The sequence below is a fragment of the Lineus longissimus genome, chromosome 13, assembly GCF_910592395.1.
Source record: "Lineus longissimus chromosome 13, tnLinLong1.2, whole genome shotgun sequence".
In the NCBI taxonomy this organism is placed as follows: domain Eukaryota; kingdom Metazoa; phylum Nemertea; class Pilidiophora; order Heteronemertea; family Lineidae; genus Lineus; species Lineus longissimus.
In genome coordinates, this window is record NC_088320.1 from 100036 (window position 1) to 126796 (window position 26761).

At 44.6% G+C, this 26761-nt stretch overlaps 3 protein-coding genes across 6 annotated transcripts; 1 reads left to right on the forward strand and 2 right to left on the reverse strand.

Annotated features, from left to right (window-relative positions):
* Positions 1-1923: 1923 nt before the first annotated feature.
* On the forward strand, positions 1924-4358 carry LOC135498052 (uncharacterized). Of its 2 annotated transcripts, none has more exons than XM_064788200.1 (4): positions 1924-1984; positions 2306-2381; positions 3234-3551; positions 3690-4358. In XM_064788200.1, exons 2-4 carry the CDS (start codon positions 2312-2314, stop codon positions 3704-3706), a joined length of 405 nt encoding a protein of 134 aa, XP_064644270.1. In that variant the 5' UTR covers positions 1924-1984; positions 2306-2311; the 3' UTR covers positions 3707-4358. The 2 variants fall into 2 exon arrangements, with proteins under 2 accessions (XP_064644270.1, XP_064644271.1); XM_064788201.1 differs by having other exon boundaries at positions 3234-3509.
* A 5326-nt stretch (positions 4359-9684) lies between these two features.
* LOC135498248 (neuronal acetylcholine receptor subunit alpha-10-like) lies at positions 9685-20217 on the reverse strand. Of its 3 annotated transcripts, none has more exons than XM_064788463.1 (8): positions 20118-20217; positions 15758-15820; positions 14535-14600; positions 14034-14197; positions 13593-13747; positions 12105-12658; positions 11709-11902; positions 9685-10974 (listed from the first exon to the last, which is right to left on the reverse strand). In XM_064788463.1, exons 2-8 carry the CDS (start codon positions 15816-15818, stop codon positions 10387-10389), a joined length of 1782 nt encoding a protein of 593 aa, XP_064644533.1. In that variant the 5' UTR covers positions 15819-15820; positions 20118-20217; the 3' UTR covers positions 9685-10386. The 3 variants fall into 3 exon arrangements, with proteins under 3 accessions (XP_064644533.1, XP_064644534.1, XP_064644532.1); XM_064788464.1 differs by lacking the exon at positions 20118-20217 and adding an exon at positions 18219-19085 and having other exon boundaries at positions 12105-12646; XM_064788462.1 differs by lacking the exon at positions 20118-20217 and adding an exon at positions 18219-19085.
* Positions 20218-20919: 702 nt separating this feature from the next.
* Positions 20920-26572, reverse strand: LOC135498315 (uncharacterized). Its single transcript, XM_064788568.1, has 13 exons — positions 26473-26572; positions 26124-26231; positions 25636-25898; positions 25133-25292; positions 24723-24805; positions 24310-24466; positions 23728-23897; positions 23420-23531; positions 22928-23126; positions 22626-22719; positions 22083-22312; positions 21730-21838; positions 20920-21448 (listed from the first exon to the last, which is right to left on the reverse strand). The coding sequence occupies exons 1-13, from the start codon at positions 26570-26572 to the stop codon at positions 21161-21163; spliced, it is 2073 nt and encodes a 690-aa protein (XP_064644638.1). The 3' UTR covers positions 20920-21160.
* Positions 26573-26761: the final 189 nt, after the last annotated feature.

The window sequence follows — 26761 nt, forward strand, 5'->3', positions numbered from 1 at the left end:
GCATAACAGATAACAACAGTTAGCTAGGGGTGGGGATATTCTCGTAAGTTAGCTGCAATTCAGCATAACAGATAACAACAGTTAGCTGGGGGTGGAGATATTCTCGTAAGTTAGCTGCAATTCAGCATAACAGATAACAACAGTTAGCTAGGGGTGGAGATATTCTCGTAAGTTAGCTGCAATTCAGCATAACAGATAACATTAGTTAGCTAGGGGTGGAGATATTCTCGTAAGTTAGCTGCAATTCAGCATAACAGATAACAATAGTTAGCTAGGGGTGGGGATATTCTCGTAAGTTAGCTGCAATTCAGCATAACAGATAACAACAGTTAGCTAGGGGTGGAGATATTCTCGTACTCAGTGGAGGAGTCATCACAGTAATAATGACATGTGATAACATATATAGCAACAGTAACGTACCAACATTCGATGTTGGACGATGAACCTGATGCAAGTTTGATCGTCGCCGTGGGCCATGAGATTTATGACTATTTGAATCAAGATCGCCTAGGCCAAACCTGTCGCTTGATATTGATTCTGTTTACTCTAAACGGGCGGAAAGACATTACCAAGAGTAGGCTACTTGGTGTTCATATTGGCAACACAACAATGAATAAATACACGAGACGTTTTCTTGAGTTCCGCCATTAAAGCCAGCATAGAGTTCAGTTATGAATGAGAGTAAAGCTAAGGCCGACTCTATGCCACATTAAATTTATGATAAGGAATTACGGTTGTGCATGACTGAAAAACCAAGTGGCCTAAGATACTGGTCAGGGGTCTAAGGTCCATTGCCTTCCACCGCCTTAATTCATGACAGTCAAGAAAAGCGGCTAGATGTGCTCAACTTTCCAAACGGAAGTACGGTGGTTGGCAGAATATCATGTTAGCGGATACGGACCAGCTGTGTCAATTCGCTGTTACAAACCATACCGGTTGTAACAATAAGATGTAATTAGTGGATCAACGAGACTAGAAATTGGATGGTCATTACTATCGTCAAGGACCAACGGTAGCCTTTGTCATATGTGGTCAGGGCAAGAGTAGGTATGAAGAAGTTATGAATGGCAAAGATCGGTGGACTGCATACTAAGACCAAGAGTAGACATTAGGGCCGTTAACATGGCTCTGAACCAGAGCAGACAAGACCAGGTCAAATCACTCAAGATGTATTGAAAGACGTAGATCTCGTACTGACGTGTTTACACGGTAGAACGGTCTTGGTGACAGAGTAAAACCCGTTTGACACTCATCTTCAAAACAAATCTTCCCCTTTCGTCACTGTCAGGTGCTGCCATCTGAGCTAATTTCTTTGCTACGGATACGTATTTATTTGCTGCCATCTGGTGTATGATTTAACAAAAAACGTTACCTCAAGTTAATGAACAGTTCACAGTCTCGCTGTCCCTGGGACAATGTTACAGTCTACCTGACTTAGAGCAAGGGTGTATTGACCTAGCCAGAGAGAAGACAGTTGGCCAGTCTGGCTGCGACAGAGACAAATAGCCAAAGAGAACACAGCTCACCACCTTTGCTGTCACAGGGACAAAGTCACAACTTGATTGACTGAAGGCAAGACAAGTTATCCTCACCACAATTCACTGGGATGGCTGTCACAGGCAACATCATGTTACGGTCTTTGCTGAGGGTGAGACTCCTCGACCTGGCCAAAACAGAGTTAGTTAACCAGCCCAGCTAACCCTAACCCTAACCCTAACCCACAGGGACAAAGTTACATCTTACCGTTAAAATGACACGATATACAGGGAAGACAGTTCACCAGGCTAACAGTAACAACCTGGTTGTAACCTGGTCTTGTTGAGGGTAAGACACCTCAACCTGGCCACAGTATGTATACATATTAGAAATGACAGAGTGTACGTTTGCGGCATCTGGTGTAATTTCCTGCTTTACAACTTGCCGTCACCATCTGGTTGTATGTCTGTACTGATGTTTTAGATGACCAGCGGCCGCCATACACTGAGTAAGTCTCGTTGTCTATTCGTATTCATTTATTTCCTTTTACTTATCATATCGGTTTTAAGATCAGAAATTGAAACCGTGTCCTTCATCCCAAACCCATCGTCTTTCCAAGAATTGGTCAGGACAATTTCGCTATCAGATTCGATGATTTCTCAACTTTGGTCGCTATCTTTACCGAAGCAAATGCTTACCAACACCGGGGAAATCAGTATCTTCCTGAGGATATCATATTGGGGTAAACTCAGTCGAGAAGTTTTGCTGTCGTCGCAGTAACACTTGGCGAACAGAAAACTTCAGCAAAGAATCACTTTCTCTCTTTCAGATCAGAATGCAGTCGTCAGTCCCACTCATCAGTGTTCTCTTGTTCATCTGGAACACGATTGGCGCAGAATCTTATGGTAATACTCAGTTTGAATTGAACCAGTTAATTCTTCAGTTGAAGGGAATGCACCTCAGGACCTAAAACGCGTCACTCAATTTCTACGGAGTGATTTCATGTGACGTCCTGCCGTGCTGAATGCCGGGACAGACAAATGAAAGCAAACCCAAATGACCATGAGAGCATTTGCCTCAGTTAGGTCAGGCATGACATATCATTATTATGCCCTCCAACAAGGCTGACCGTGAAAACACTCAATGAGTTGTAGACTGATACGAAGTTTATGAAGTATAAACTTTGCATGATATTACAGTTGCCACAAGACCTCAAGGACTTCATCCCATTGGACAGCCATCAGTAATAGGTGTCGAGTAGTGGAATCAATTACACACACAGACACTCGGGTCATTGGCATCAAATGCAGGCCTATGTATGTACATTATACTTGTACAGTTCCACACCGTGCACACACCGCGCGATCAGACACAATCAGCTAAGGGCTATTGTTTCACGCGGCAATATGTTAACCTGAATCGATATGTTCACAAACAGATGCCTCTGATGACCGCACACCAGACTATACTCAACCACCACTGACAGGGGAGCTGTGTTTGTCCCGGCTCAGTGCTATTTGGGGTCTGGGTCACCAAACAACCCTACAATATTCAATCATGTTCCAACTCTGCACTGCTATAACATCTAGGGAAATAAAGCATCCACACCCAGCGAGGACATCACTGGGCCAATATTAAAAAAACGATTCAAATAGTAGGTGTTATTGCATTGTTTCTGGCGGAGACACTATTGCTTGTGATGACCTAATCAGGATTGCCTGTACAGTTTGCCATGATGAGTCTCACGTTTCTTCCAGACTATGATGCTCTTGGTTGTTTCGGCACCACAACAGGCAGAGGAAAGAGTATCAACCTCCAAGGAACGAGAGTAGACGACTTCAGATCAGCAATTGACGCCTCAAATCTTGATAAGACAGTCGTGCGTCCATGTTATGACTTAATAAAGTACAATCATGACGTGTTGTACATGGGCATTGTGAACTACAGTGTATGCTTCAGCTTCAAGAAGGGAATGCTCAACAGGGAGATAATTAAACAGCCATCCCCTAAGTGCAAGGATAGGAGAGTGGGCGGTGAGGATACCATATTTCTCTATAGGATCATGGTGCATGCGAGTAAGTATTAATTAAACAGCCGTCCTCCAAATGAGGGCGAATGTCTCGGGGGTTTGTGTGCAGGGCCGGAGAAGCGGATATCAACCCCTGATTTCCTCAGGATGCTATATTTTAAATCACCCATTCTTCCTTCCGCAGAGAAACCAGAACTATAAAGATCAACAATGTACAAGTCGAGGGCAACGAACAGTGTGGAACAACGAATGAAACAAATGTTTACCAACACGAGGTAGCTGACCAGAAGAGGCTGAATGTGATGTCAATATGAACTTTTGAAAAAAAGAGCCATGGCGGAGGGATACCCCGTGGCAAATAACACCTCCAAGTGTACTGCGGAGAGATGCTAATGTGCCGTTACTAGAACTAGATAATTTATGTAGATTTGTAGATTTGATATCATATAACTGACTAATATATCGATCTACAGACACCGGTTCGTCTGTAGAATTTTTAGCAAAGAAACCACATTAGTGCCCTTCTTCTTAAAGGGCACTGAAGGGATTCCTCGACATCTAAAGGGATTCCTCGACATCTAAAGGGATCCCTCGACATCTAAAGGGATCCCTCGACACCTTTTACTCCACCTCGCTCCTCCCACAAGCATACAGTAAAAGAAGCCAAGAGACCACAGGTTTATCTAGTAAATGTAAGAAGGTAAGAAGAATGTGAGTTTCCCCTACAGAGTCTTGTTGATGAGCGACCCTCCCTCCCCCGTAACAAATATTGAAGCATGCAGTCAATCAGAATCGTTGAGAAAACCTTGTGGCTGAATAAATCATGCAGGTATTGGTACGTTTATCAATGACTGAGATTAGCAACGTTTCAGCGCCCCGTAAGGACTCATTCTTCACGTAATATCGAGGCGAGTCACAGATTCATTCCTGATAAGACTCGGCATTCCTCACGTGATATAGAGGCGAGTCACAGGTTCATTCCTGATAAGACTCGTTCCTCACGAGATATAGAGGCGAGTCACATATTCATTCCTGATAAGACTCGTTCCTCACGTGATATAGAGGCGAGTCACAGGTTCATTCCTGATAAGACTCATTCCTCACGTGATATAAAGGCGAGTCACAGGTTCATTCCTGATAAGACTCGTTCCTCACGTGATATAAAGGCGAGTCACACGTTCATTCCTGATAAGACTCGGCATTCCTCACGTGATATAGAGGTGAGTCACAGGTTCATTCCTGATAAGACTCGGCATTCCTCACGTGATATAGAGGCGAGTCACAGGTTCATTCCTGATAAGACTCGGCATTCCTCACGTGATATAGAGGCGAGTCACAGGTTCATTCCTGATAAGACTCATTCCTCACGTGGTATAGAGGCGAGTCACAGGTTCATTCATGATAAGACTCATTCCTCACGTGATATAGAGGTGAGTCACAGGTTCTTTCCTGATAAGACTCATTCCTCACGTGGTATAGAGGTGAGTCACAGGTTCATTCCTGATAAGACTCATTCCTCACGTGATATAGAGGCGAGTCACAGGTTCATTCCTGATAAGACTTGTTCCTCACGTGATATAGAGGTGAGTCACAGGTTCATTCCTGATAAGACTCATTCCTCACGTGACATAGAGGTGAGTCACAGGTTCATTCCTGATGAGACTCATTCCTCACGTGATATAGAGGCGAGTCACAGGTTCATTCCTGATAAGACTCGTTCATCACGTGACATAGAGGCGAGTCACAGGTTCATTCCTGATAAGACTCGTTCATCACGTGACATAGAGGCGAGTCACAGGTTCATTCCTGATAAGACTCATTCCTCACGTGATATAGAGGCGAGTCATAGGTTGATTTCTGAGGACTCGTTCATCACGTGATGTAGAGGCGTAACGCCGATTCCGATCTGATTCCTTCCTGGGTAAGGTTTGTGCGGTCCCTTAGTCTTTTCCTGGGAGAGATGTGGAATCCATTACCTGAAATTAAAGAAGGAGTAGCGGGGCCACCACTAAGATGACTAATGTAAGTTACACCTAGTCCCATCAGGTGTACATGGTGCAAGTGGACACAAACCCGAACAATTCTAATGCATCTTGAATTGTCTCTTATACATGGACTGTGTTTCTATAGTGACAGCCAGCTCCCGCTACTCCTCCTTTAAAAGGAGCTGAACCTAATTCTGTGACGTCAGATTCAACCCAGAACTAGATTCTGCTCATCACATGGCACTGGTTTGATACTTACACTCTACACTGTTAAATATCTGATCGTTTCGATACAGGTGGACATGGTGTTTCAGTTGTTTGACTTGAACCCCCTACCCCCTCCCCCAATATAATTTTCTTTTCATCAGATATTTAGCAATGATTACATGGGTTAGCACTTTCGCTATGTTGTGACATCCTTCCTTCCTTCCTTCCTTCCTTCCTTCCTTCCTTCCTCGTCATCGGTTGTGATGTAACCAGTACCATGTGATCTGTGTCATCATAAACGGTTCATATACAAATCGTTTGTCTCATCGTTTATTCACACGTTTCATGTACAAACCGTTTATGGTGAAACGTTAATAAGATACTTGTGGAAGCGCTCAAATGTGTTGGTGAGATTTGGTACTATAAAACGTGTTACAAACTCTGAACTCAATGATAAGTTCCTACTATCAATTTCTTTCAGTTGTTATCACTTTTGGTAATGTAAGTGCAGAGGAATCCCACACTGTGTGCAAGACATGGAGGCCTGCTATGGGCTCCCTCTCATTGAAAAGAAATTCCTCACCCTTCGGCTTCGGAACTATTTCATCGCCACCTCATTCTGTATTATGTGGCCCATCTTTAAAGAATCACCCAGTTTATTTGGCGAGCAGTGTAACGTTAATATGTCAATGATCAATGATTCCATATCATTGGTTTCTGCAAGCGCAACAGAATGATTCTACTGCCTGAGATTGTTTCAAACAGGTCACAATAGTGATTGACCCCCCCCCCCCTCCAAGTGATTTCTCCGTCATCATTTGAGAACTTCCACTTAACAGCATAGCATACAATCACATGATGCATACAATAGATGATAGAAATGTCTGCAAGGCCGAGCAAAATAGTCCCCACCCACCCTAAACTTGGGAGGTTCAAAGTTTTAGATTAAAATATTTCAGTCAGCCTTGCAGAACCGATGTGCGTGTCAAAGGTCTAGAGGCGGAAGAACAAAATTGTCTTTGACAACTTTTCTTATTTTGATATCAAACTGTCGCACCACTTCAAGCAATTTTTCAGTTGAGTTAATTGTGACTAAAAATACAATGATTCTGGCATAGATTTTGGTGACTAAGAATCAGACTCCTCTACCGAGTTACTGTATCTCAGTGATGAACATCCGATATTCTGAGTGACATGTTTTCTGCTCTCCGTCCGCCTCTGGTATGCTGGGATGTGAAAAGATAGGCCTTCCATCCCCCCACCCCTCCCCCGAGAGAATATCGGCGTTGGTCAAACTGCTATCAGTTCGCATGCGCAAGAGTATCAAAAAGGAAGGCATCCCCATCATTTAGAGTCAAAAATACATTCCCACAATAATTAGATAGCAATGATGTTATAATGATGATAATAACAACCTTTTGGGATACATCCCAGTCTCCCAGATAACTCTGGGGTTTCAAGAGCAACCACAAAGTACTCATTGAACTCGACCAGTCATGCCAGTGACTCGGCCGGGAGTCGAACCAACGACCTCTCGATCACGAGGAAGACGCTCAACAGCGTCAAAATAACGTCACATACATGTAATAACAATGCAGTACATTTACACAACAATGCAACACGACCATCATGACTCACATAGCTGAAACCTTCAACAGCATAAAGGCATTGAAGTAGTATAAGGCCATGTCAGAGACCTGGGGGGGTCAGGGATCAGATGGTATATCACAACGCAGAATAAGTGCAGAATGCCTTCCCTTTGGTAGGCCTAGGTGAAATGGATGGGATGTAGGCCCTGTCACACCAAGGTTCCCCGCACCTCTTTTAGCTCCAGAAAGCACACATTCTTACTCAAGATTAGTGAAGTGAGTGCACTTGGCACAAATGATAGGACCCCGACTGATACGAATTATTCCATCCAAGTGAGCGAAAATCGCTGTAACTGTGATATCCTTCTCCCTATTGCCTGTAACCGAACAATATAGACAGTGAAAAGTTTTAACCCCAATCTCTACATCTACAAATGATCTAGGGACTACTTGATTAGCAATTCAAAATGGCTGCACCATAGCTGCGCACGGCCCCCTGGGATTCGAGGTTGTTTTAACCTTAGAGTAGCCTGTCTGGTTACTCTAAGTTTAACCCGCCTTCCATTTTGTCGGGGACACTCTCCACGCATGCGAGGAGCCTGGTGTGAAAGGGTCGTTCTGACAGTCTAACAGGGGACATTCCACGATCTGAAATAAAGACGAACGTGCAATGAGAACTGATGAAATGTCCCAAACAGAAACAGAAAATCATTTACCTAATCTTTGGTCAACTTGTCGTTATTCCACAAAGATTTTAAAACGTTCTCATTCTGGGTACCCGTCGGCGTCCCATCACACAAAAGTTCGAATCAAAAAGGTCCTCCTCTGAATCGATGATTTGTCAATGTTCAACAAAGTTTATAAATGAAGTTCGTCACAAATTTTCCACACAACATTAGTTGAAAACAAACGGTCCCCATTTGAAAATGTGCACACTGTTTATCATTGACGCCTCCTCCGGTCCACAGATGTCTCCATTCCATTCGACGGTAAGAACATGGGTCTCCTTGGGCAATTCGTCACAATCCATTTCAGACAGATCCCCTTCACCCTGACAGTCCGGAGTCCAGAGGCGCTGGTGATGTTAGACCCTTTCTTTCAAGATGATATTGGATGGCAGGGGAAGCATTCAAACTATCCGCTGACACACTACAACAGTACAATTGGTCAGTCCCGGGCTTCAAAGCATAACTAACCATGTCAACCGCCTCTGCCGTCGATTTTTTTTAACCTCAGTGACTTCCACCCGGTAAAAATATCGCATGTGAGAGCCAACATACCTTTACACTCTGGCAATCCCTCCATCATGCGCTACTCAATTAAAACACAGTTGGCCTATATCTAAAAAGAAGTACCGTCATCTTAAAGAACATCCCGCATATGCAGTGGACTTCATTACATAATCAAATCAATATACTATTTCGACCACGGAGCCAATGATGAGCCGCCGAGTGATCACTGCCACGTGTGCTATTACGCAACTTTATAATTGAGTTAATCCATTGTGGCGTTCGTATAAGCACACGGCGTGTTTGAACATGTGCGGTGTAATGGTTTTAGATGTCCCTCAAGTGTCGACCTGAGGCAAAAAGCTCTAACAGGGCTGAATAAAGTATTGATTTGTCAGTTTTTCCGTATGTTTAGACGATGATAATCTCAGTTGTAAGTTTAGTTAGAGGATTTCTTAAAATTCTTGTTGATTAGAAATTGATACCAAATAAAATGATATTAATTACCACGAGCCACCGCTCGGATGGAGCGGTCACTTCTTCATTATGATTGTTCATTGCCTGATTATGTATCTTATGAATTCACTTTGCCAATAGTGTAAACGGGCAAATTTATAGGCCACTTTGAAACTGAAATTGGTACAGAAGGCACGAAAGACGCCATTCTGTCAAGCTTGTACGTGAAATGAAAACTGAAAAATATATCAATCTACAACAACGGCCTCATGGCGTAGTGGGTAAGACAGCAAGGATCAGGTGGCGAGGGTTCCGAGTTCGAACCCGCTCGAGGTATATTTCATTTTTTCTTTACAGGAGAGGTCGCCGGTCGTTTCTCTCCATGACCTTTTCGCCCCAGTCGTTTCGCCCCTGTCGTTTCGCCCCAAATCAAAGTCGTTTCCCTCCATGTCGTAGTCGTTCCGCTCCGAGGCTTCATGTTTTATATAACGTTTGTTGGCTGTTGTTGGTGGTGGTCACGGGTTCGACTCCCCGTGTATCCACAACATGATATGATATTGAGGAGATTCATATCATGTCGTCAGGAAACTGAACCAAAGGTTCAACTGGGTCCTCCACACTTTGTCAGTCTTGATACAAGCCTCATTGAAGAGAAATCCATTGATAAACATAACTTTATTTTCCTAATAAATAAAACAAAACACTTACACACATTTCATGGTTTAAGCAGCCAAAGTCAATATTCAACCTTGAAACTGGTTTTAATGTTTTCTTTACACTGGCGAGGACTCGCCTCAGACCATGATGAAATTCAAATCACGATTCGCCCAATCGCCTAAAATGAGATTGTAGCCCTACCTAACAATCGAATTTGCATAAAAGAAAGTAACCCTCCTTCCAAGTAATCTCTTCCACTGTGTGAGGTTTACCTCGATACACTGGAGTCGCATAGCTGAACAAAACGACTGATAGGCCTACACTTCGAAAAACCATCGCCGACGGTCGTACGAATGGAGTATCACAAGAAGTGCTAGTGAATATTTGTCTTTAGGTATGGAGTCCCTGCTCCTGTCCATATGGTTGTCTCCGTCCGTCACAGCCTTAATGTTAAACTTAGAAAACGCCGTTTCAATCGACGGATTTATGTTCCTGGGGGCGAAACATCTCGGGTCTGTTACAGAATCTGATTGAGACGGAGACAAACCGTGATTTCGTGTGACGGACTTAAACAGCACTTCCGGATGTATCGGTAACAATTATGTGAACCTACTTCGGCCAAATCATTCTACTAAAACCACCATACGGGTATTCAAGACCAATGCGAAAACTACGTTGGACGCTGCGTCCGCATCACACAATCTCTAATAGGACACGAAGGAGCAGAACGGAACAGCTTGCTTGCATTGCGTTCGCTGTCAGGTCTCCGAGAGATACTTATTCGGCGTTGCCCCACTTCCATGTGAACTGGCATGGAAAGTCATCGGCTCACTGCCAGTGGTCGGCTTCGAGTTAGGAACTATACATAAAATGGTGACGTATGCAAATATTGTGCCGAAGAAATAAACCCAGAATAACATTCTGTCAATTACCGCAGCAATCCGCTGCCATTCGGCAATTATCCTTTTCTGCCGCATGAACTCGATTTTCTTTTCGCTTAACTCACTCTCGTCAGACGGCGCTTCTGTCAAAGCCTCGTTTTGGTCAGAATTGTCTGCTTCCGGATTAAAATTTTGGTTCTCGTCATCTGGTTCGTTCATCAATGACGTCTCCATGACGTCACTCTCGCTAGGTTCGCACGACTCGGTGCGGCGCTGTTGATAGCGCCTGTTGACACTGTTGTTTTCCCGCCATGGACTGTCTGACGCATCGCTGAGGCGGTTCTCCATGGCTTTCTGGTACTCCCAGCGGAGCGGGTAGACCTGGTGTTGACTCCCTCTATGACCACCGTTAGCTCTATCCTTCTTAACGTTCTCTCTTTCCTTTTTCTCCTCTAACTCATCTGGCTAAAGAAAGGAGGCGACATTATTCATATTGCATGGCAGGAGCGGGTATGTATGTACTTGAAATGGTGGAGGAGTGGGACCAAAAAGGTCCAACCAAAAGGTCCCACTACTCCACCACCCTGGTCGCACTACTCCACCAAAAGGTCCCACCACTCCACCAGCCTGGTCGCACTACTCCACCAAAAGGTCCCACCACTCCACCAGCCTGGTCGCACTACTCCACCAAAAGGTCCCACCACTCCACCACCCTGGTCGCACTACTCCACCAAAAGGTCCCACCACTCCACCAGCCTGATCCCTGGAGTAGTTCGACCAGGCTGGTGGAGTAGTGGGACCTTTTGGTGTTGTAGTGCAACCAGGTTGGTCGAGTAGTGCGACCAGGCTGGTGGAGGCGTTGACCAGTGGTGGAAGAGTGGGACCAGGTTGGTGGAGTGGTGGAACCATTTGGTAGAGTTGTGCGACCAGGGTGGTGGTGTAATGGGACCAGGCTGGTTTAGGTTTGAAGTATCAATGGAGATAGTAAACAGAAACAAGATATTCATATTGAGATTCCTCATCACATGTATCTGTTGGCGTTGGGCGATTTGCAGAATAGACATTAGCTGTAAAAGTACAAGCAATTCCTAAGCATGTGTTGTCCTCAACTGAGTTCTTTGGCGTGCATATGCAGTGCCTGTATTTGATCCACGCAAACCTAGCCTTGTGGAAAAGGCGAGGCAGCTGTCTCTACTCACCAGCGTTATTAGCTTAGCCAGTGACTCTATGTCATGGCTCATGTGTGTGATGAAGGAGAGGTATTTGAGTACGCCTACACGTAACCAGCCGGGGGCCTGGCGGAACTTGTAGCCTTTATTGTAGACGTTGATGACAATCACAGCCAGGATGACTGATACTGACGTCATCGTCATCACAGTGGTCAGGTAGATGCCTGAAACACAATAGATTAACAAAAGATAAACAAATCTATGTGTCCCAAATGGCAGCTGTCATAGCTCTCATAAACCTCCAATGATAACCCCAGTTAGATTTCTTGGCGGATGAAAGGGATAACTCATTATTTACGAAAACCACCACGAAGTTAATTCCATTTCCGTCTTGAAACTGGAAGTCCTTTAATGGTCATGGCTTACCTATAAGAGGCACTGACTCGGACGTGGCAGGCACCTCTTCAGCAATCAGCAGCATGAACATGGAGAAGGCCAGAAAGACGGACAGGCCCAAGGTCACCTTCTCTCCCGAGGTCGAGGGCAGCCAGAAGGTCAACAGTGTCAGCACAGACAGCATCACACATGGCACAATGATGTTGAAGATGTAATAGAAAGTCCTTCTGCGGATGTGAAGCGTGTAGGTTAAATCGACACGTGGTTCACTATTCGTTGTGGTCGTCCTTTCAACCTTCTTTTCCAACGAGACCGACAGCAGCTCCCATTCACTGTTATCAACGTAAAGGTCAAGGTCAGCCGATTCGTGGGTGCTTATAAAATCCATCCAGTAGATGCTGTATATCCAGGAGCCGAAACGAAGGATGCAGACTTGGTCATCGAAAGGGAAGTAGGTGATGTCAACTTTGCAGGAGCTTTTGAGCTTGACTGGTACGGGCCAGAGGACTGTTCCGTTCTCGTCGAGAAGGACGTGTACACCTTGCATGAAGCCGGTCGAGCCATCGTCAGCACTAATATAGTGTCTTAGAGTAAGTAATTTGATAAAGGAAGGTACAGTTAGTGGCGCTACCACAAGCAAGCATGGAAAGCAATGGAAAGAAACCTAAAGATGCTTACCCTTAACGGCTTCTCAGTATTCGTCAACTGGGTATCTTTAGTCTTTTTCACGAAAGTAATGCTACTGCACACAAAAGGCCTAAACTGGCTTAGGGAAAGTCAGTAGAAGTTTCAGATGGAATGAAACATTTTGTTCAGCTGCTTCATTTCCTGTGTGAAATCACCGAAACTTTCAGAGCCATTATGTTCTCGTGAAAAAGACTATAGCAGGATTAATCTGTATGAAAGTCGGTTCTTTTGTGCGATGATGTGCACCATTCGATGTGGGTTTTTGGAATCCGAGTGAAACTTTAACATCTTCACATGCGTGCCAAAGAAAAAGGAATAAAAACATGCACGAGCCTATGGGATACCCGGCCCAAAAGCAATGGGAGGAAAACAATGGAATTCTATGTCGGCAGATGCGAAGCTCGGGCTGCACATCAATAACATGGCTACTAGTAGCACTAACACCGAAACACCCGAAACACTACGTGCAAGCATTACATTCATCTATCCAGCATTTCCATGATAGCATCTTATATCACATGAAATTGTTTAATTCCACTACTAATGTACTTCGATATGCCTCAAACTAGCTAAACACCTCGGTTAATAAACTAGAACACATTTCAAGCAATTCACTCACGTAACCTTATCAAAATAGAACGTGTTTTCCTCAAATTGTTTAAAGGATGGATGATTGTAGATTGTACACGAGTCCATTACTTGACAATTCCCTTGTTCACAAGACTAATGTGAAAAAAGAAGCTACTGCCATACCTTTGCAGGTAATGTTCATCTCATGTGATGAGTTAAAGTTCTTCGCTTTGTCTTGATATCAAAGCCAAGACGACTTACTTGTTGAAGATGAAAGTGTCGGGCAGCCACACATCGTGGGCAGGTATCCGCAGTGATTTGATGCTGTTATATTCACTGGCGTTCCACTTGAGGTTCTCATCCTCCCATTCCTGGTCGATGAAGACGTTCGTGGTGAGTACCTGGTGACGCTCATCCTGCAGTGGAACAATGCCTAGTTATTTAGTAATGACAGGTCTACGATCCAAAGTTACAGAAGACATAGACATGTGGTGATGGCATATCTCTACAATGGTCATTAACAACCCCGTTGAGAGCATACGGAGGGCAAGCAACGTCAACACCTTGGTATTATTCCATACTTGCTTATATCGAACAAATTACTGGAGGTTGAGCCTCATCAGAGTGGTCAGTGCCACTTTCAATCTTTAAACCTTTTGCTTGTTCTCTCCATGGTTTACCAAGAACAATAAGACCTCTTACCAAATCTATGATCTGATTGAGTCTGAGTCCAAACTTGATGATGACTGTTTTTGAGGCATTCATGACGGGCCGGACTGAGTTTTCATATCCCGCCATGAGGTGATGATACAGCCGCTGCTCATCCGGGACCACACCCATTGTGGTCTCATTGTAGTCATCATCATCTGTACGAAATAAAACTTACATGAAGTGTCTTTCTTACAGTGGAAATCTCTTACATTACCTGTCCTTCGTGCAGAGGAAATCTCTTACATTACATGTCCTTCTTGCAGAGGCAATCTTACATGGTGTGACTTTCTTCACCCAAGTCTTCCTGTAGTCCGAAAGGTTCTTATTCACAGTAATCCATCCCTTTCAATTCTCACAACAGCATCTTGACCTGCATGCAGGGTATAGCTATTTCTGTCGGTCACCCATCCACCAACCATCCTATATACCGGTTTCAGAACACTGGAAGCTCATCATACATAGTGGAATGTTGTGTGTTATTTTACCACTTACCGTCGTAGCGAAACCGTTGTTTCTTGTATCTATATTTGTTAGGCCTGCGCTTCATTAGGAACGACTCTGAAAGGGTTAGAGGTTAGAACGCAGCCATTATGACTTGAATCTGGTCGGAAGACGTCACATGTTTGTTTATGTGTGGAGGGAGTGGAAGTGACGTTGTTAGCCAATGTGAAAGTAGAGAGAACGAGATTGAGGCTGAAAAAGATAGTCATAATACACACAGATACAGACATCAAGGATAGAGTGCATCAACTTCCATTATCTTTGTGAGTGCTATTAGCAATATGATAGTACAAGTCAAACACACATAGATGATGCTTTGTGGGCTTGCACATATCTACACACCCTCCTCCTCATCATCATCAACATCAACATCGCCATCATCATCCAGATTATAAGCTGTCTCGGACTCTTGGCGGTGAGGATTTGGGAAGATGGCCTTCGTTTTGGCCGGGCCTAGCTTAATTGGCTCTCCTTAAAAGAAATTTCATTTGAAACAGTTTATGAAACATTTGATTCCTGTTCTAGTGATAAACAAAGTGAGCACATAATGACATACCAAGTGGGATTGGTAATGGGAAGTTCGACCATTCTACGAAGTTAGCTACCAAGCTTCTACTTTTCACTGCAGTTCAGTGAAGCCAGCCAGCTTCCAGTTTTGGAGGAGAGTGTCACCCCGGGTTTCGTACCCTGACATAGCTAAAGCAGCGTCAGTTTGTCAGTGGAACTTCTGAAGGTGACAATCACAATGCCTGGCCGTCTTCCGTATCGGATCTTTCCGGCCAGGCTGTATAGTACCAAGTGATATATTACCAGGAGGGTAGAGTCAATTATAGAAGTATTAGTGTCCAGCTCATGACCATGAACTGAGATCCTGGGCGGGTTTGGTGCCTAAGAATGGGTTCCTGGCGATGGTCATCAGACTTGATTGATTACTGCGTATAAACGACTGGGCAGTGATTGGAAATTGACTGAAGTTCCAAATAAAAGCTTGTGATACATCGCCTCGCTCTTCACCTCATTTGAACTCGGTACCTAAAGTCGCGCACGATTACGTTTAGTAAATCATACAGCGATACTGATGTTGACCTACCCGCCCCAGCCCATTCGCAATGCACTCAGACCTGGGGTTCTGGTTTCAAGCGGATGGTTTACCAAATCCTCAACTGCCAAATGCCTAGCAACTGGCTGTGTTATACCTTTATAGCTCTACTTACCGGTAACCATAGCAACGGCCAGGATCAGCACAGCTGTCAAATAAACCGCTCTAATCTCCATCTCTGAAAAGATATGACAAGAGTGCGTGGTGATTGAGTACTATATATTCCGGGCTTTCGTATCATATTGGCTTCGTCAAAGCTCGCTTTGTATAATTATGTAGTTAGTTGTCGCTAAAGGTGGTGCTCCCCTGGGTCATATGATGATCAAATATCGTTATAAGCCCTGTGCTTTCCAAGGCCCATCGATCTGTTCGAAAACTGCTGTCGGTAGGCTGATTGAGATTGCACACGTTAGGTGTAAGTGCCTGGCCATAGTCGATGCAAACAGTATTATCGAGATGATCAAGGTATTCATATTCCTAAAACAAAAATGACCATTTCTATTGGAGGCGGTTAGATGTTCATGCCGCCCACAATTATCACAGAGCTTATTCCTTCGCGGCAAGCATATGTTAAGTGTCCATGCATACAACATCTCATGTAATCTGTGGTATTTGTTGAGAATCGTGTTGGCTTATTTCTTAACAGCAATGTAATTGATATGGCCCGGCGCGTGTCGTGGTGTGTTGATATTCGATTAGGCTGAGATTGTATAGGATGAATAAACATGGTTATCACAAGGATATATTTGTTGTCTGATTCTGGCCGCGGTTTAGGGTCAGAACTAGTCAGCCCAGCATTCCACTTCAGAAGCTAGGATAGACATAATCCATTCATGAGCTTACGGAGTCCAATCCATTCCATTGTATTAACCCATTCAAATAAATAGTATGTTACGTCAAAGATGTTCTTTCTCGTAAGTACCCTTGAGTTCATTACCAAGGGAGGTCCTGTTATATAGTGTTTTCAAGGGTAGAACAGAGGGCCATTGTCTGGGCAGGACAATGATTTGTCGTGCCTGACCTAACTGAATCAAAGGCTCAAGTGTCATGGTCATTTGGACGTACTTTCTTTTGTCTGTCCCTCCAGCATGGCTGGTGATGACCTCACGCGAAACCACTTCCTCATGAGTTAAATCGTGAGTTGGCCAATCAACTTTAATTTGCTTAGGGCAGAAATCTACCATGCCAACCCACTACCCCATACGTGGCTATAGTGATAATGGCAACCATATCCTCAATCAGTCTGATAGACGAGTGACGTCAAACATAAAGCGACCATTAAGTTAGAAAGATCACTCGATTAAGAAAAAAAGGCAATGCATCATGTGTAACGAATGGCAATATCAGATTTTAGTTGACATGGCTTACAGAGCTAATGGGGTGCTCAAAGATCGTGTTTTGAAAACTCAGTCGACAGTTTATAGGGAGTGAAGATAATGAACGGCATCTTGGAGGGATTTGATTATCTCGACCTCAATATTCGTTTTCTCTCTCAGTTCACCAACGTCCCGACTACCATGGTGGCCGCTATTGATTCTGTTCAGACAGGACTCCCGAGATGAGAGTAATTGTTTCCGATCAAGAGCTTGTATTGGAGATTGGTTGTTCAAAGCGACGAGAGGCATATCCAATTACGTCAAATCCATACAGACGGATCTGTCGACCAACCATCATTGAATATAGAGTCAGTAACTATAACATACAAGTGGGACTTGCTGAGATAGAAGAAACACACAGCAACCCAACTAGTGAAGTTAGCGTTGTAAATCTCTGTGGGCAACTATTGGAGAAATCCGAGCGACTACAATGCATGGATGGAGTGTTTGAAACATCACCGCCAAGATTTATGCGTGAGTCCATTGGTCAGTTAAAGAGTCTCGAGACTACCCACCCAAGCCGAGAATAACTGGTGCAATATCTTGCCCAGTTTACCTCCCTGGATATAGCAGTATTGCCTGGAAGTCGAGGTATTGACGTACGTCTGTAGCGGTCAAATACGTAAATACCCTCCAACGTAAACGATCCCATGTGACGTCGGCGGACTTACCGAGCTAGAGTTCGAGCTACCGAAGCCGCACCAGCTTCTGAAACAATCGCACCAATTCCAGGCCACCTGAGGTATTACATGTTAGCAAGTCTCGTGGCACTAATTCAATGTTGTTGAAATCAGAAGTTCAGTGTTTGCGCGATTTCATGCGTCCGCAGTGGTCAGGTAGCCAATCTAGATACCCAGCTTCAACCAGCAACAGATGAACATGAACTTGAGTGTAGGGCCTGTATATCATACAAGAAAGAGTCAATGGGCCAGGCTCAGTCTTGAACATGTTCATGTTTATGATCTGTCTTATATGTTGGTGAGGAAGGGATAGATATCGCTTCATTTGAACACGCAATGGACTTGAGCCAACAGTTCAATGGTTTTAGATCGAACGTTGAATAACATAAGATACCAATACTCTGTAAGCATCAGCAATACTTAAATCTTACTAATTATCTACCTTGCTATTTGTAATTCGGAATAACATTGAAAGCATCGTTCAATGTAGCCATGGCTATATCTTTATAACATAACTTACTGTGTGCTGTATCGTTGATGCTTCAGGCTGAGTCTTACAGTGCAATCACATTATCGATGATATAGACTTATCATTTCCATCATGAAGCAATCACACATGAATGATACTCGTGATATGAATAATCTCAGAATGCACAGAATGTAACGACTGGTGTTTATCTTATATCATGTTGCCTGGATAAAACACTTGTAGAAACCGTACAGGTTTTAGTCAGTGTAGGTCTCACATGGACAGGTCAAATCCGAAAACTAGTGATCGATATTCGTGAATTCAGCAGTTACTAGATCGATCGCCGTGATCCATCACCAATGAAGATGCCACATATCGAAAGAAAGAAAGCAAGCTTTAGAACTAAACTGAATGTGAAGAGAGGCGATATTCGTGCACCATTCTCGTGTGAAAGCACTGTCAGCGAATCGACAAGCCGGTGTTGGGTCCTCAGTCTATGGCATTTAGAGAGAAAACACGATGAAGTAATCCATACAATGAGGCTCTCCTAAAAGCACCTGTCGGCACATTAGAATACACTCCAACAGTGACCGAGATTCCACCGAGTGAAAAATAACAAACCTATCTTTGGCTTGAAATCACAGCATCATTCCTATCTCTCCAAGAAATCGTTGAGAATACCTTGATTGAAATACCGGCCTGAATCCATCGATCGAGCGAGCTTATATTGATCGAGAAGGTAATGAAACACTTGGTACTACATGGTGGTGAACAGTGTGTCCTGCCTCAACTGCCACTGGCTACAACACAGCGGAGAGTCACGGCTGACAATACAGGCTGGGAGAGTCTCCCACGATGATCAATGGTTCCCGGCATTGAAGCAAGGAGTGGGGAGAGTCTCTCACAGCAGAGAGTCGAGGCTGGGAGAGTCTCCCACGATGATCAATGGTTCCCGGCATTCAAGCAAGGAGTGGGGAGAGTCTTTCACAGCAGAGAGTCGAGGCTGGGAGAGTCTCCCACGATGATCAAGAGTCGAGGTGTGGGAAAGTCTACCACGATGATCAATGGTTCCCGGCATTCAAGCAAGGAGTGGGGAGAGTCTTTCGCAGCAGAGAGTCGAGGCTGGGAGAGTCTCCCAAGATAATCAATGGTTCCCGGCATTCAAGCCTGGGGTGGCGACGAATCCCAGCAGCAGAGAGTAGAGGCTGGGAGAGTCGCCCACGATGATCAATGGTTCCCGGCATTCAAGCCTGGAGTGGCGACGAATCCCTGCAGCAGAGAGTCGAGGCTGGGAGAGTCGCCCACGATGATCAATGGTTCCCGGCATTCAAGCCTGGAGTGGCGACGAGTCTCTCACAGCAGAGAGTCGAGGCTGGGAGAGTCTTCCACGATGATCAAGAGTCGAGGCTGGGAAAGTCTACCACGATGATCAATGGTTCCCTGCATTCAAGCCTGGGGTGGCGACGAGTCTCTCACAGCAGAGATTCAAGGCTGGGAGAGTCTCCAACGATGATCAATGGTTCCCGGTAATCAAGCCTGGAGTGGCGGAGATATCAGTAGGTCTCGTTGACTGCCTCATTTGCGCCCACCAATCATGTTGTATGACAATCCAATGTGTAAGGTATCTGGTGGCGACTTCTTGACGCTCGTTCGAGTTTCACTTGGTTGTCAGTTTTTGAAGCAATGCTGTTTGCCACCCGGCTCCAGACCTCAGCAAGTACTAAAGTAATGGCCAACATCGGGAAATTCAAACCCGATCAAACAGCAATAAATGGGGTCGTTAGCTGAGCCGGGGTGATGGATTGATCTCTAGGGGTGGCATTACATATCATACAAGCAGAGAGGTGGCATGTCTCACAGCCTGGTTTGCCCTTTGACACTTTGAAGGGCAAGAAAGAGAGGGTAGGAGATAAAAAATACTCTACAAATCGGACGGATAACATTTCCTACCTTCGGTTGATTTCGTGTCCTGTGGATTATGCGTGATATCTTCCCTTCTACAATTTTCACCAACAAGGCTTGAGTTTCAGCCTGGACCCCTCAGCCGGCCTCAACGTGGTCTAACCAACACGAACAGCTCTGTTTATGACACATTATTGACAAACATTCCGTGGCAACCCGCCGAGTTATTGCTGCGAACATTGTAGTTGACAGCTCTTCTAAATGTTTCTCCAACTTCTGAATGTGTCATCAATGTAGCTTAACAAGAAACCACTCGTACCCCATTAGCAGTCAGGCCAATGTGTGTCGGTACCCCATTAGCAGTCAGGCCAATGTGTGTCGGTACCCCATTAGCAGTCAGGCCAATGTATGTCGGTTTACCGTGATGATGCAAAAGGTGCATGCGATTTGAAACAGCAAAGGGTTTAGAGCTATCCTTTTATTCACATACCTCATCCAACTATCTCAACCGTGCTTCCTTCAGAAGATGCTTTGTGGTTAAAGAATGTGTATCCCACTGGCATATTGCTAGAGGCACGGTGATATCCCTAAACACACATTTCAGTATAGGAAACCCCTAATTCCTACTCGACGATTGATAAAAATATAGGCCTGTGGCTTCTAATTGTTATTCTCTTTTACATGATCAGGCCTATGCAAGGAGTTGACGGTAATACCAACAATGGCCTATGTTTTATTGTGCCATTGTCGAATTAAGGGATTCATGGTCTTAAATCCTTAGCGAATAGATGAAGTGGAGCTAATATCGGCAAAAAGAAAAAGAGATTTAGAAGTCATTTACAGTTATTTTTATTCTGCGAAGTACGTGACCAGCGTATGCATTGAATTGCACGTGTACATTAGCATGAATAGAACAGTCATACAATAAGTACTGATTCAAAAGAAATCATCAGCTTAGTCAATCAGTCAATCTATTCAGAATGTCAGTCCCAGAAACCGGGAGAGTTTCCAGTCTTGTCCAGGGCAGGTTCAGGCTTGGGTTGGGACAGTCCTCTCGCCGTGGCCTTTCCAGACCAACTACATGTAGTTCTTTAGTAGGCAGCCTGTCCGGGGAGCACTTCCTTCCCAACCCAGGCTTCAGCAGGCTTGGGTGCAGGCAGCGACCTTGCCTTAACCTGTTCCGACCCGGAATCCGTCTCTCCGTCCTTCCTCGCCATCTCTGTACCAACCTTAGCAGTCGTACCAGTCAGATTCTTCATAACAACAGATGTTACAACTGTAGCAATGATGACCACAAATATGACGCTACCTAAGGTGATTCCGACCATAGTCGGCGTACTCAGGCCGCTAGAAGGCGGAGTAGTCACAGTGGTGGTGGGCTGGAACGAGATGGAAATTATCACTGCGAATGTGCAAACTTGACGAAAGAAAATATAGAAGTTTGCATGGATCAGCAGGTTGAAAACCAAGAAGTTAAACATACATGTCTGGGCTCCCTGGTATATGTCTACCATCTTTTCCAAGCTCGTGGTGTAGAGGCAGTCAGTGAGCATACCCAATAATCTTCCTTGTATATAGTCAGGACAGACTACTTGACAATCAAATGATTTTACTTCAGACACATACATCTAGCTTTGCAATGATATTTTGCGAATCTTACCATGCACGTGTCAGGTATGTTGACCAGAGTGAAGTCAACTACACACTGGCCGAGGTTTCCATACATGTCGGCCACATTGATGAACACCTTGGGGAAGCAGCAGTTCGAGCTGAAACAGAACTACACCTTGATCACATGATATAAGGTGAGGTATCTTTGATAAGATATTGTGACAGAAAGATTCTTTCAATGTTCTTGGACAATCAACTCACTCGACTTTTAAACTTGCACAACCTTGCTGAAATGCTCGACAGTTATCAGTATTGGATGAGAGCACTTGGGGTCTAATTTGGTACATTATCAGCTACAAGACCATCTTTGGATGGTATCCGAATGAAGGTTTGAACGCGCACCTATATTTGACCTTGAACGTGCCATTATCACCCTGAGTGAAGTTGTCATGGACGAAACTGGAACTATTTCCGGCGAACTCGGCCAGGATGAACTGTAAGCCAGTCTCTTCCGCGACCTCCGCCTCCAGTGTCCAGTTGTAGTGATGGCAGTAGCATGGGTCCTGTTCCTCTCTCTTACAGAGGCGAGTTAGCGCCGTAATGTTGCATGTTGGTGGGTAAGAGTCTGTCACCTAGAATGTGTTAGAAATGTTAGAAACAGTCGCCGATGATCATTCATGTTCCTCTTTCTTACAGACGCGAGTTGGCGCCGTGATGTTGCATGTTGGTGGGTTAGAACCTGTCACCTATACTAGAATGGGTTAGAAATGTCAGTGTGTGTCATTTCAGGGAGTGGGGATGGTATCTTTGTTCTAAAATGAGTAAGATGTATGTTAGTCTTTACGTTAGAATAGCTGGATAGCTGTTCGAGCTTGTTGACCTTGGTGTGTGAGAACCTGCTTCCTCGCTCAATTAAGTGAACCATGATCTTCCCAGTCCACTTACCACGACTAGCTTCTCTGTGGTGGTGAACCTCCTAGTCACAAACTGGTACACTATCCCCGATCCTCCAACTTCCTGCGCGTTCAACGTGACCGTACTGTAGAGAAGAGACAATATACCATATCATAAGAGGGATGGCGTAGCCTTTGGTGATCACCAGGAGATCCGAAAATGACACAAAATCCTCTCTGACCTTTGAAAATTATGTTTTGGCCTTGCTCTTGATCTTTTTATGCGGTCGCATGTGTCATATTTTCTCGCTCATTCGACCATAAAGCATGTAACGCATGCACCTCAGCAATTACCTTGTGATTCCTTTGACTACACCGGCTGTGACATCAAACGTATCTGTGGTTGAACTTCCGGCGGCCATGTTGTAATTCTTGGTTACCTTAGTAACGAATCCTACATCATCACTGATCATGACCTCATAGTTCATGGTGGTTGTGGCTTTATTTGTGATGGTGAAGGTTACAGGAAGCTTCTCACTTAGATAAATGTTACCTGGAAGGTAAAAAATAAGTATAACTTCGCCGTCAGTTTGTACCATATCCGCATTTAGAAAGTCACTCGCCCGCCATTTTCTTGCTCAAGTGGGACGACTTCTATCAAAAAAGTATACTATGATGTTGATTAGGCTTTGATTACTTCTGGTGATTGGCTGATTGGTCACTGCAACGGCAGTGCATGATAACACAATCACTGATGGCACCCCTGCTCATTGTCATTTTGTACAAGCACTTTGATGTACATTGTATATACCGCATGCACAGTTAACGTGATCAACTCATACTCACTTCGACTGACGCTGACATCAAATTCTACGGTCACAACATACACGAGCTGAGTATACAACCGGTAGAAGGTGGAACCGACATTGTCTACACCTTCTATTTGGATTCTGAAAGGCTGAAAATAGATCATATTGAAATATCATTAAGCGAGCGTGTTTGTTGCGAATGTATTACATGTCGAATCTCAAATCTCTTATCCCAAAGATGATAGTTTAGTTCAGTTACAGTTGTTTCTCAGGTGGTCATTCCAAAATTCCACCATTGATGGTAATATTGTGGTGGCTTTGAAACTCTTTCATTTTGTCCCCTACCTGTGATGGTAGTACTGTGGTGGCCTTGAAACTCTTTGCACCCTTCCCAAGGCCCTGCCACAGCGCATGCGCGGATATACGATCTCCATCTTGGTTTTGGAATATCACTTCAGACACTGAGGTGATGTTCTGAATGTCCGATAGGTTGATGGCAATGGTAGAGTTCTCACCTAAAGTTTAAAAAAATGCCAGGGTATGTGAAGGCACACACCTACGGTGGGTCTGCCTGCAAGGTCAGGCCAATGAATGCGAGGTGCACCCCTGCAATAGGTCTACTTGTGACGTTGTATGTCAGGCCAGTGAATAAATAGGTGCACACCTGCAGTGGGTCTAAGGTCGATCAGGCAAGTGAATTGAAGGTACACACCTGCAGTGGGTCTACCTTTGGTAGGTCGATCAGGCAAGTGAATTGAAGGTACACACTTGCAATGGGTCTGCCTGTGACGTGGTCAGTCAGGACCGTGAATGTGTAGGTACACACCTGCAATGGGCCTGCCTGTAGGGTCAGGCAAGTGAATTGAAGGTACACACCTGCACTGGGTCTGCCTATAGGGTCAGGCAAGTGAATGTAAAGGTACACACCTGCGATGGGTCTTCCTGTGACGTGATAGGTCAGGCCCGTGAGTGGGTTTGTCTCAATGAAGTCATATGTGAACGTGAAGGTACTCTGCCCGTCGACTGTCACTTCCCAGTCGTCCGCTGATGTTCGTTCAAGGGTCCACATACCGTTGACCGGTTGCTGAAAGATAGAATAATGATCCCCAGCTCGAATAATCCCGTACACTCAGTGGTGCGGCGAGCCTTCTCAACATGACCAAGAACTACCTCATCTACAGAAATACCTCCTCTACAGAACAGTGTGCTTGGTTGACCACTACTACAGTCAAAGAAACCTTTCGTAACGTTCGTGACATGATAGTGCGTCCAAGTCCACTTAAATCATCTCTTTTCAAATAGTCTTGTCTAGCTTCTTCTTAGATTAGTTTTTGCCCTACCTTTATTTTCAACTTCTCCAGTTTGGAGGATGCCAGTGTAACTTTCTCTGCGTTTGTTCCCACGGCAAAAACTTCAACAGTTCCTGGAAATTAAGTGGATAAAATGTCGTGGGAATATGTTGGAAACTGATCAGGCAAGTCGACAGGACGTGTCAGATCTTGAAAACCACATGCTGAATCGTGCTATGTATAGACTGCTGATGATACTGACGGGTAACTGCTTGTCTATCAGGGAAAGTGCTAAGACATCATTCTGAATTGGGTTAACATTGGCTTTACACTTCAAATTTCATAGCAATGATGGGGATGATTCGTCATCAGCAGGCTGTAAAGTGCCCTAGGCTGCTATAGCCTAGAAATTGTACAACGCGCACATGATAACAAGACTATGTTGTCTTGACCCTCCTCACCATCTGGCCTCTTGAGCTGACATGCTGGCGCCGCTGTCGTTCCCTGTATTGTAATGGAGAGTTCCATCAGTTGACTGTCCACGGGGATACCGACGGTTGAGCTCCCTGATGTCGGGAATGTAAACTTCATGAGGGAAACAGGCGCTGTGTTGATGGCGTCCTGGAATATATAGATTGGTATGGATGGGAACCGCAGTGGTTGGTTTGGCCGGGTAGATCGTAGCCCAATTTGTCTCTACGGTTAGAGAGATGGGGTGGGGCGGGTTATTGTAAGAACTCAGACTTGGTAAAAAGGGGCAACGCTTTCAAAGTAAATCCCATCTTCCTGTTCCACTCAGAAGGTGTGTGTTCTCAGGAATCGGTTGGTCGGACAAAGGGCCGGGATCATGCCTTGGACCCACTTTTCTCATCCATGACGCGCATGCTGCTTCGCAACTCAGGGGACACCGGGTTAGCAAAGCTTTCGAGCAATGATTCCCAATAAAAACACTTTACTGACCTACCTTAATGATGTCAACAACAGATCCAATGGTTCCTTTCCCGGCATTGACCACAGAACCTCCAGACATCATCGCCAGAAGCTGATAGAGAGCATTACCAGTTGGCAGTGACCTCTTTGACCTTGAAGCGACGCCATGATGGATCGCGTGGATGGACACTGACTTCTCACGAGAAAGTCCCAAGAATTGGTCTAGTTCTTCTTGACTGATATCATGGTAGCCAAGCAGGAGAATAGCGTGGGATTGGAGCACTGCCACATTCAAATCTGAAGATTGATGTTTAATTTAGGCTTCAGTTCACGTACAAGAGTGTTTCAGCATATTATAATTTTTCAGATTCGTCAATCAAACGGTGTCATTTTTAAAGCAGACCGAGCTACGTTTAACTGTACAATGATATCTTCTTTGGTAGTGCAATTACTCGTTGATTTATTGTGTGCGCTCGATAGTGACCTGCCTTTTCACCATGGCGGGACGCTGGTTCAACTTACGTTTGAGTAAGCCCTCTCGTGTGACCACTGGGACGTCTTTGATACCTTTTGCCTGTAGCTCATTCAGCAAACGATTTCTTGTATCTTCCAAATCAGAAAATAATAAACCTGCAAATAATCAATCCAAATCAATCGCTAATATCATCACTTGCACCTTCATTTTATTCACTGTAAATCTAGGCGTTCCGTCCGAAGGAGTCACTCATAAAGCCGGGGCAAAGGGTTGGTTTTGCATGGGGTTTGCAGGCAAAGCTCCGCTGAATCGGAGCTAAAGATCTCCCGCGTCGGCTCGCTGCTTTGGTGATGAGCAGGGGTAAGTTGACCCTTTATGCTACTACAGTATACCTACCATTTCCTTCTCCTTTATTTCCCTGAAAGGAAACTGCTGACACAGAATAATACAGAACAATCGCACAAAGAATAACCACGCTTGAAAACCGAGTAGCCATCCTTTCAGCCCACATTACAAAATATACAATGAGAACGGTCTAGAATAACATTAAGAATCTTTTGAAGCGAGCTGGCGTTCGATCAAATCATGTTGAAATGGAGGAAATGGTATGAGTGTCCTTTAATTCATTTGATAACTTGATATATTTATGTATCTTTAATCTCAAGGATTACAAGTGTCACACTCA

Coding starts and splice junctions, on each gene's coding strand:
- LOC135498315 (XM_064788568.1), bottom strand. CDS start 26,572: ATGGCTACTCGGTTTTCAAGCGTGGTTATTCTTTGTGCGATTGTTCTG. Junction 25,293..25,635: donor CTGTTGTTGACATCATTAAG/GTAGGTCAGTAA, acceptor TATATATTCCAG/GACGCCATCAACACAGCGCC. Junction 23,898..24,309: donor CACAGGAAGACCCATCGCAG/GTGTGTACCTTT, acceptor TTTAAACTTTAG/GTGAGAACTCTACCATTGCC.
- LOC135498248 (XM_064788463.1), bottom strand. CDS start 15,818: ATGGAGATTAGAGCGGTTTATTTGACAGCTGTGCTGATCCTGGCCGTT. Junction 13,748..14,033: donor TCAATCAGATCATAGATTTG/GTAAGAGGTCTT, acceptor GTTCCACTGCAG/GATGAGCGTCACCAGGTACT. Junction 12,659..13,592: donor GACACTTTCATCTTCAACAA/GTAAGTCGTCTT, acceptor ACTTACTCTAAG/ACACTATATTAGTGCTGACG.
- LOC135498052 (XM_064788200.1), top strand. CDS start 2,312: ATGCAGTCGTCAGTCCCACTCATCAGTGTTCTCTTGTTCATCTGGAAC. Junction 2,382..3,233: donor GATTGGCGCAGAATCTTATG/GTAATACTCAGT, acceptor CGTTTCTTCCAG/ACTATGATGCTCTTGGTTGT.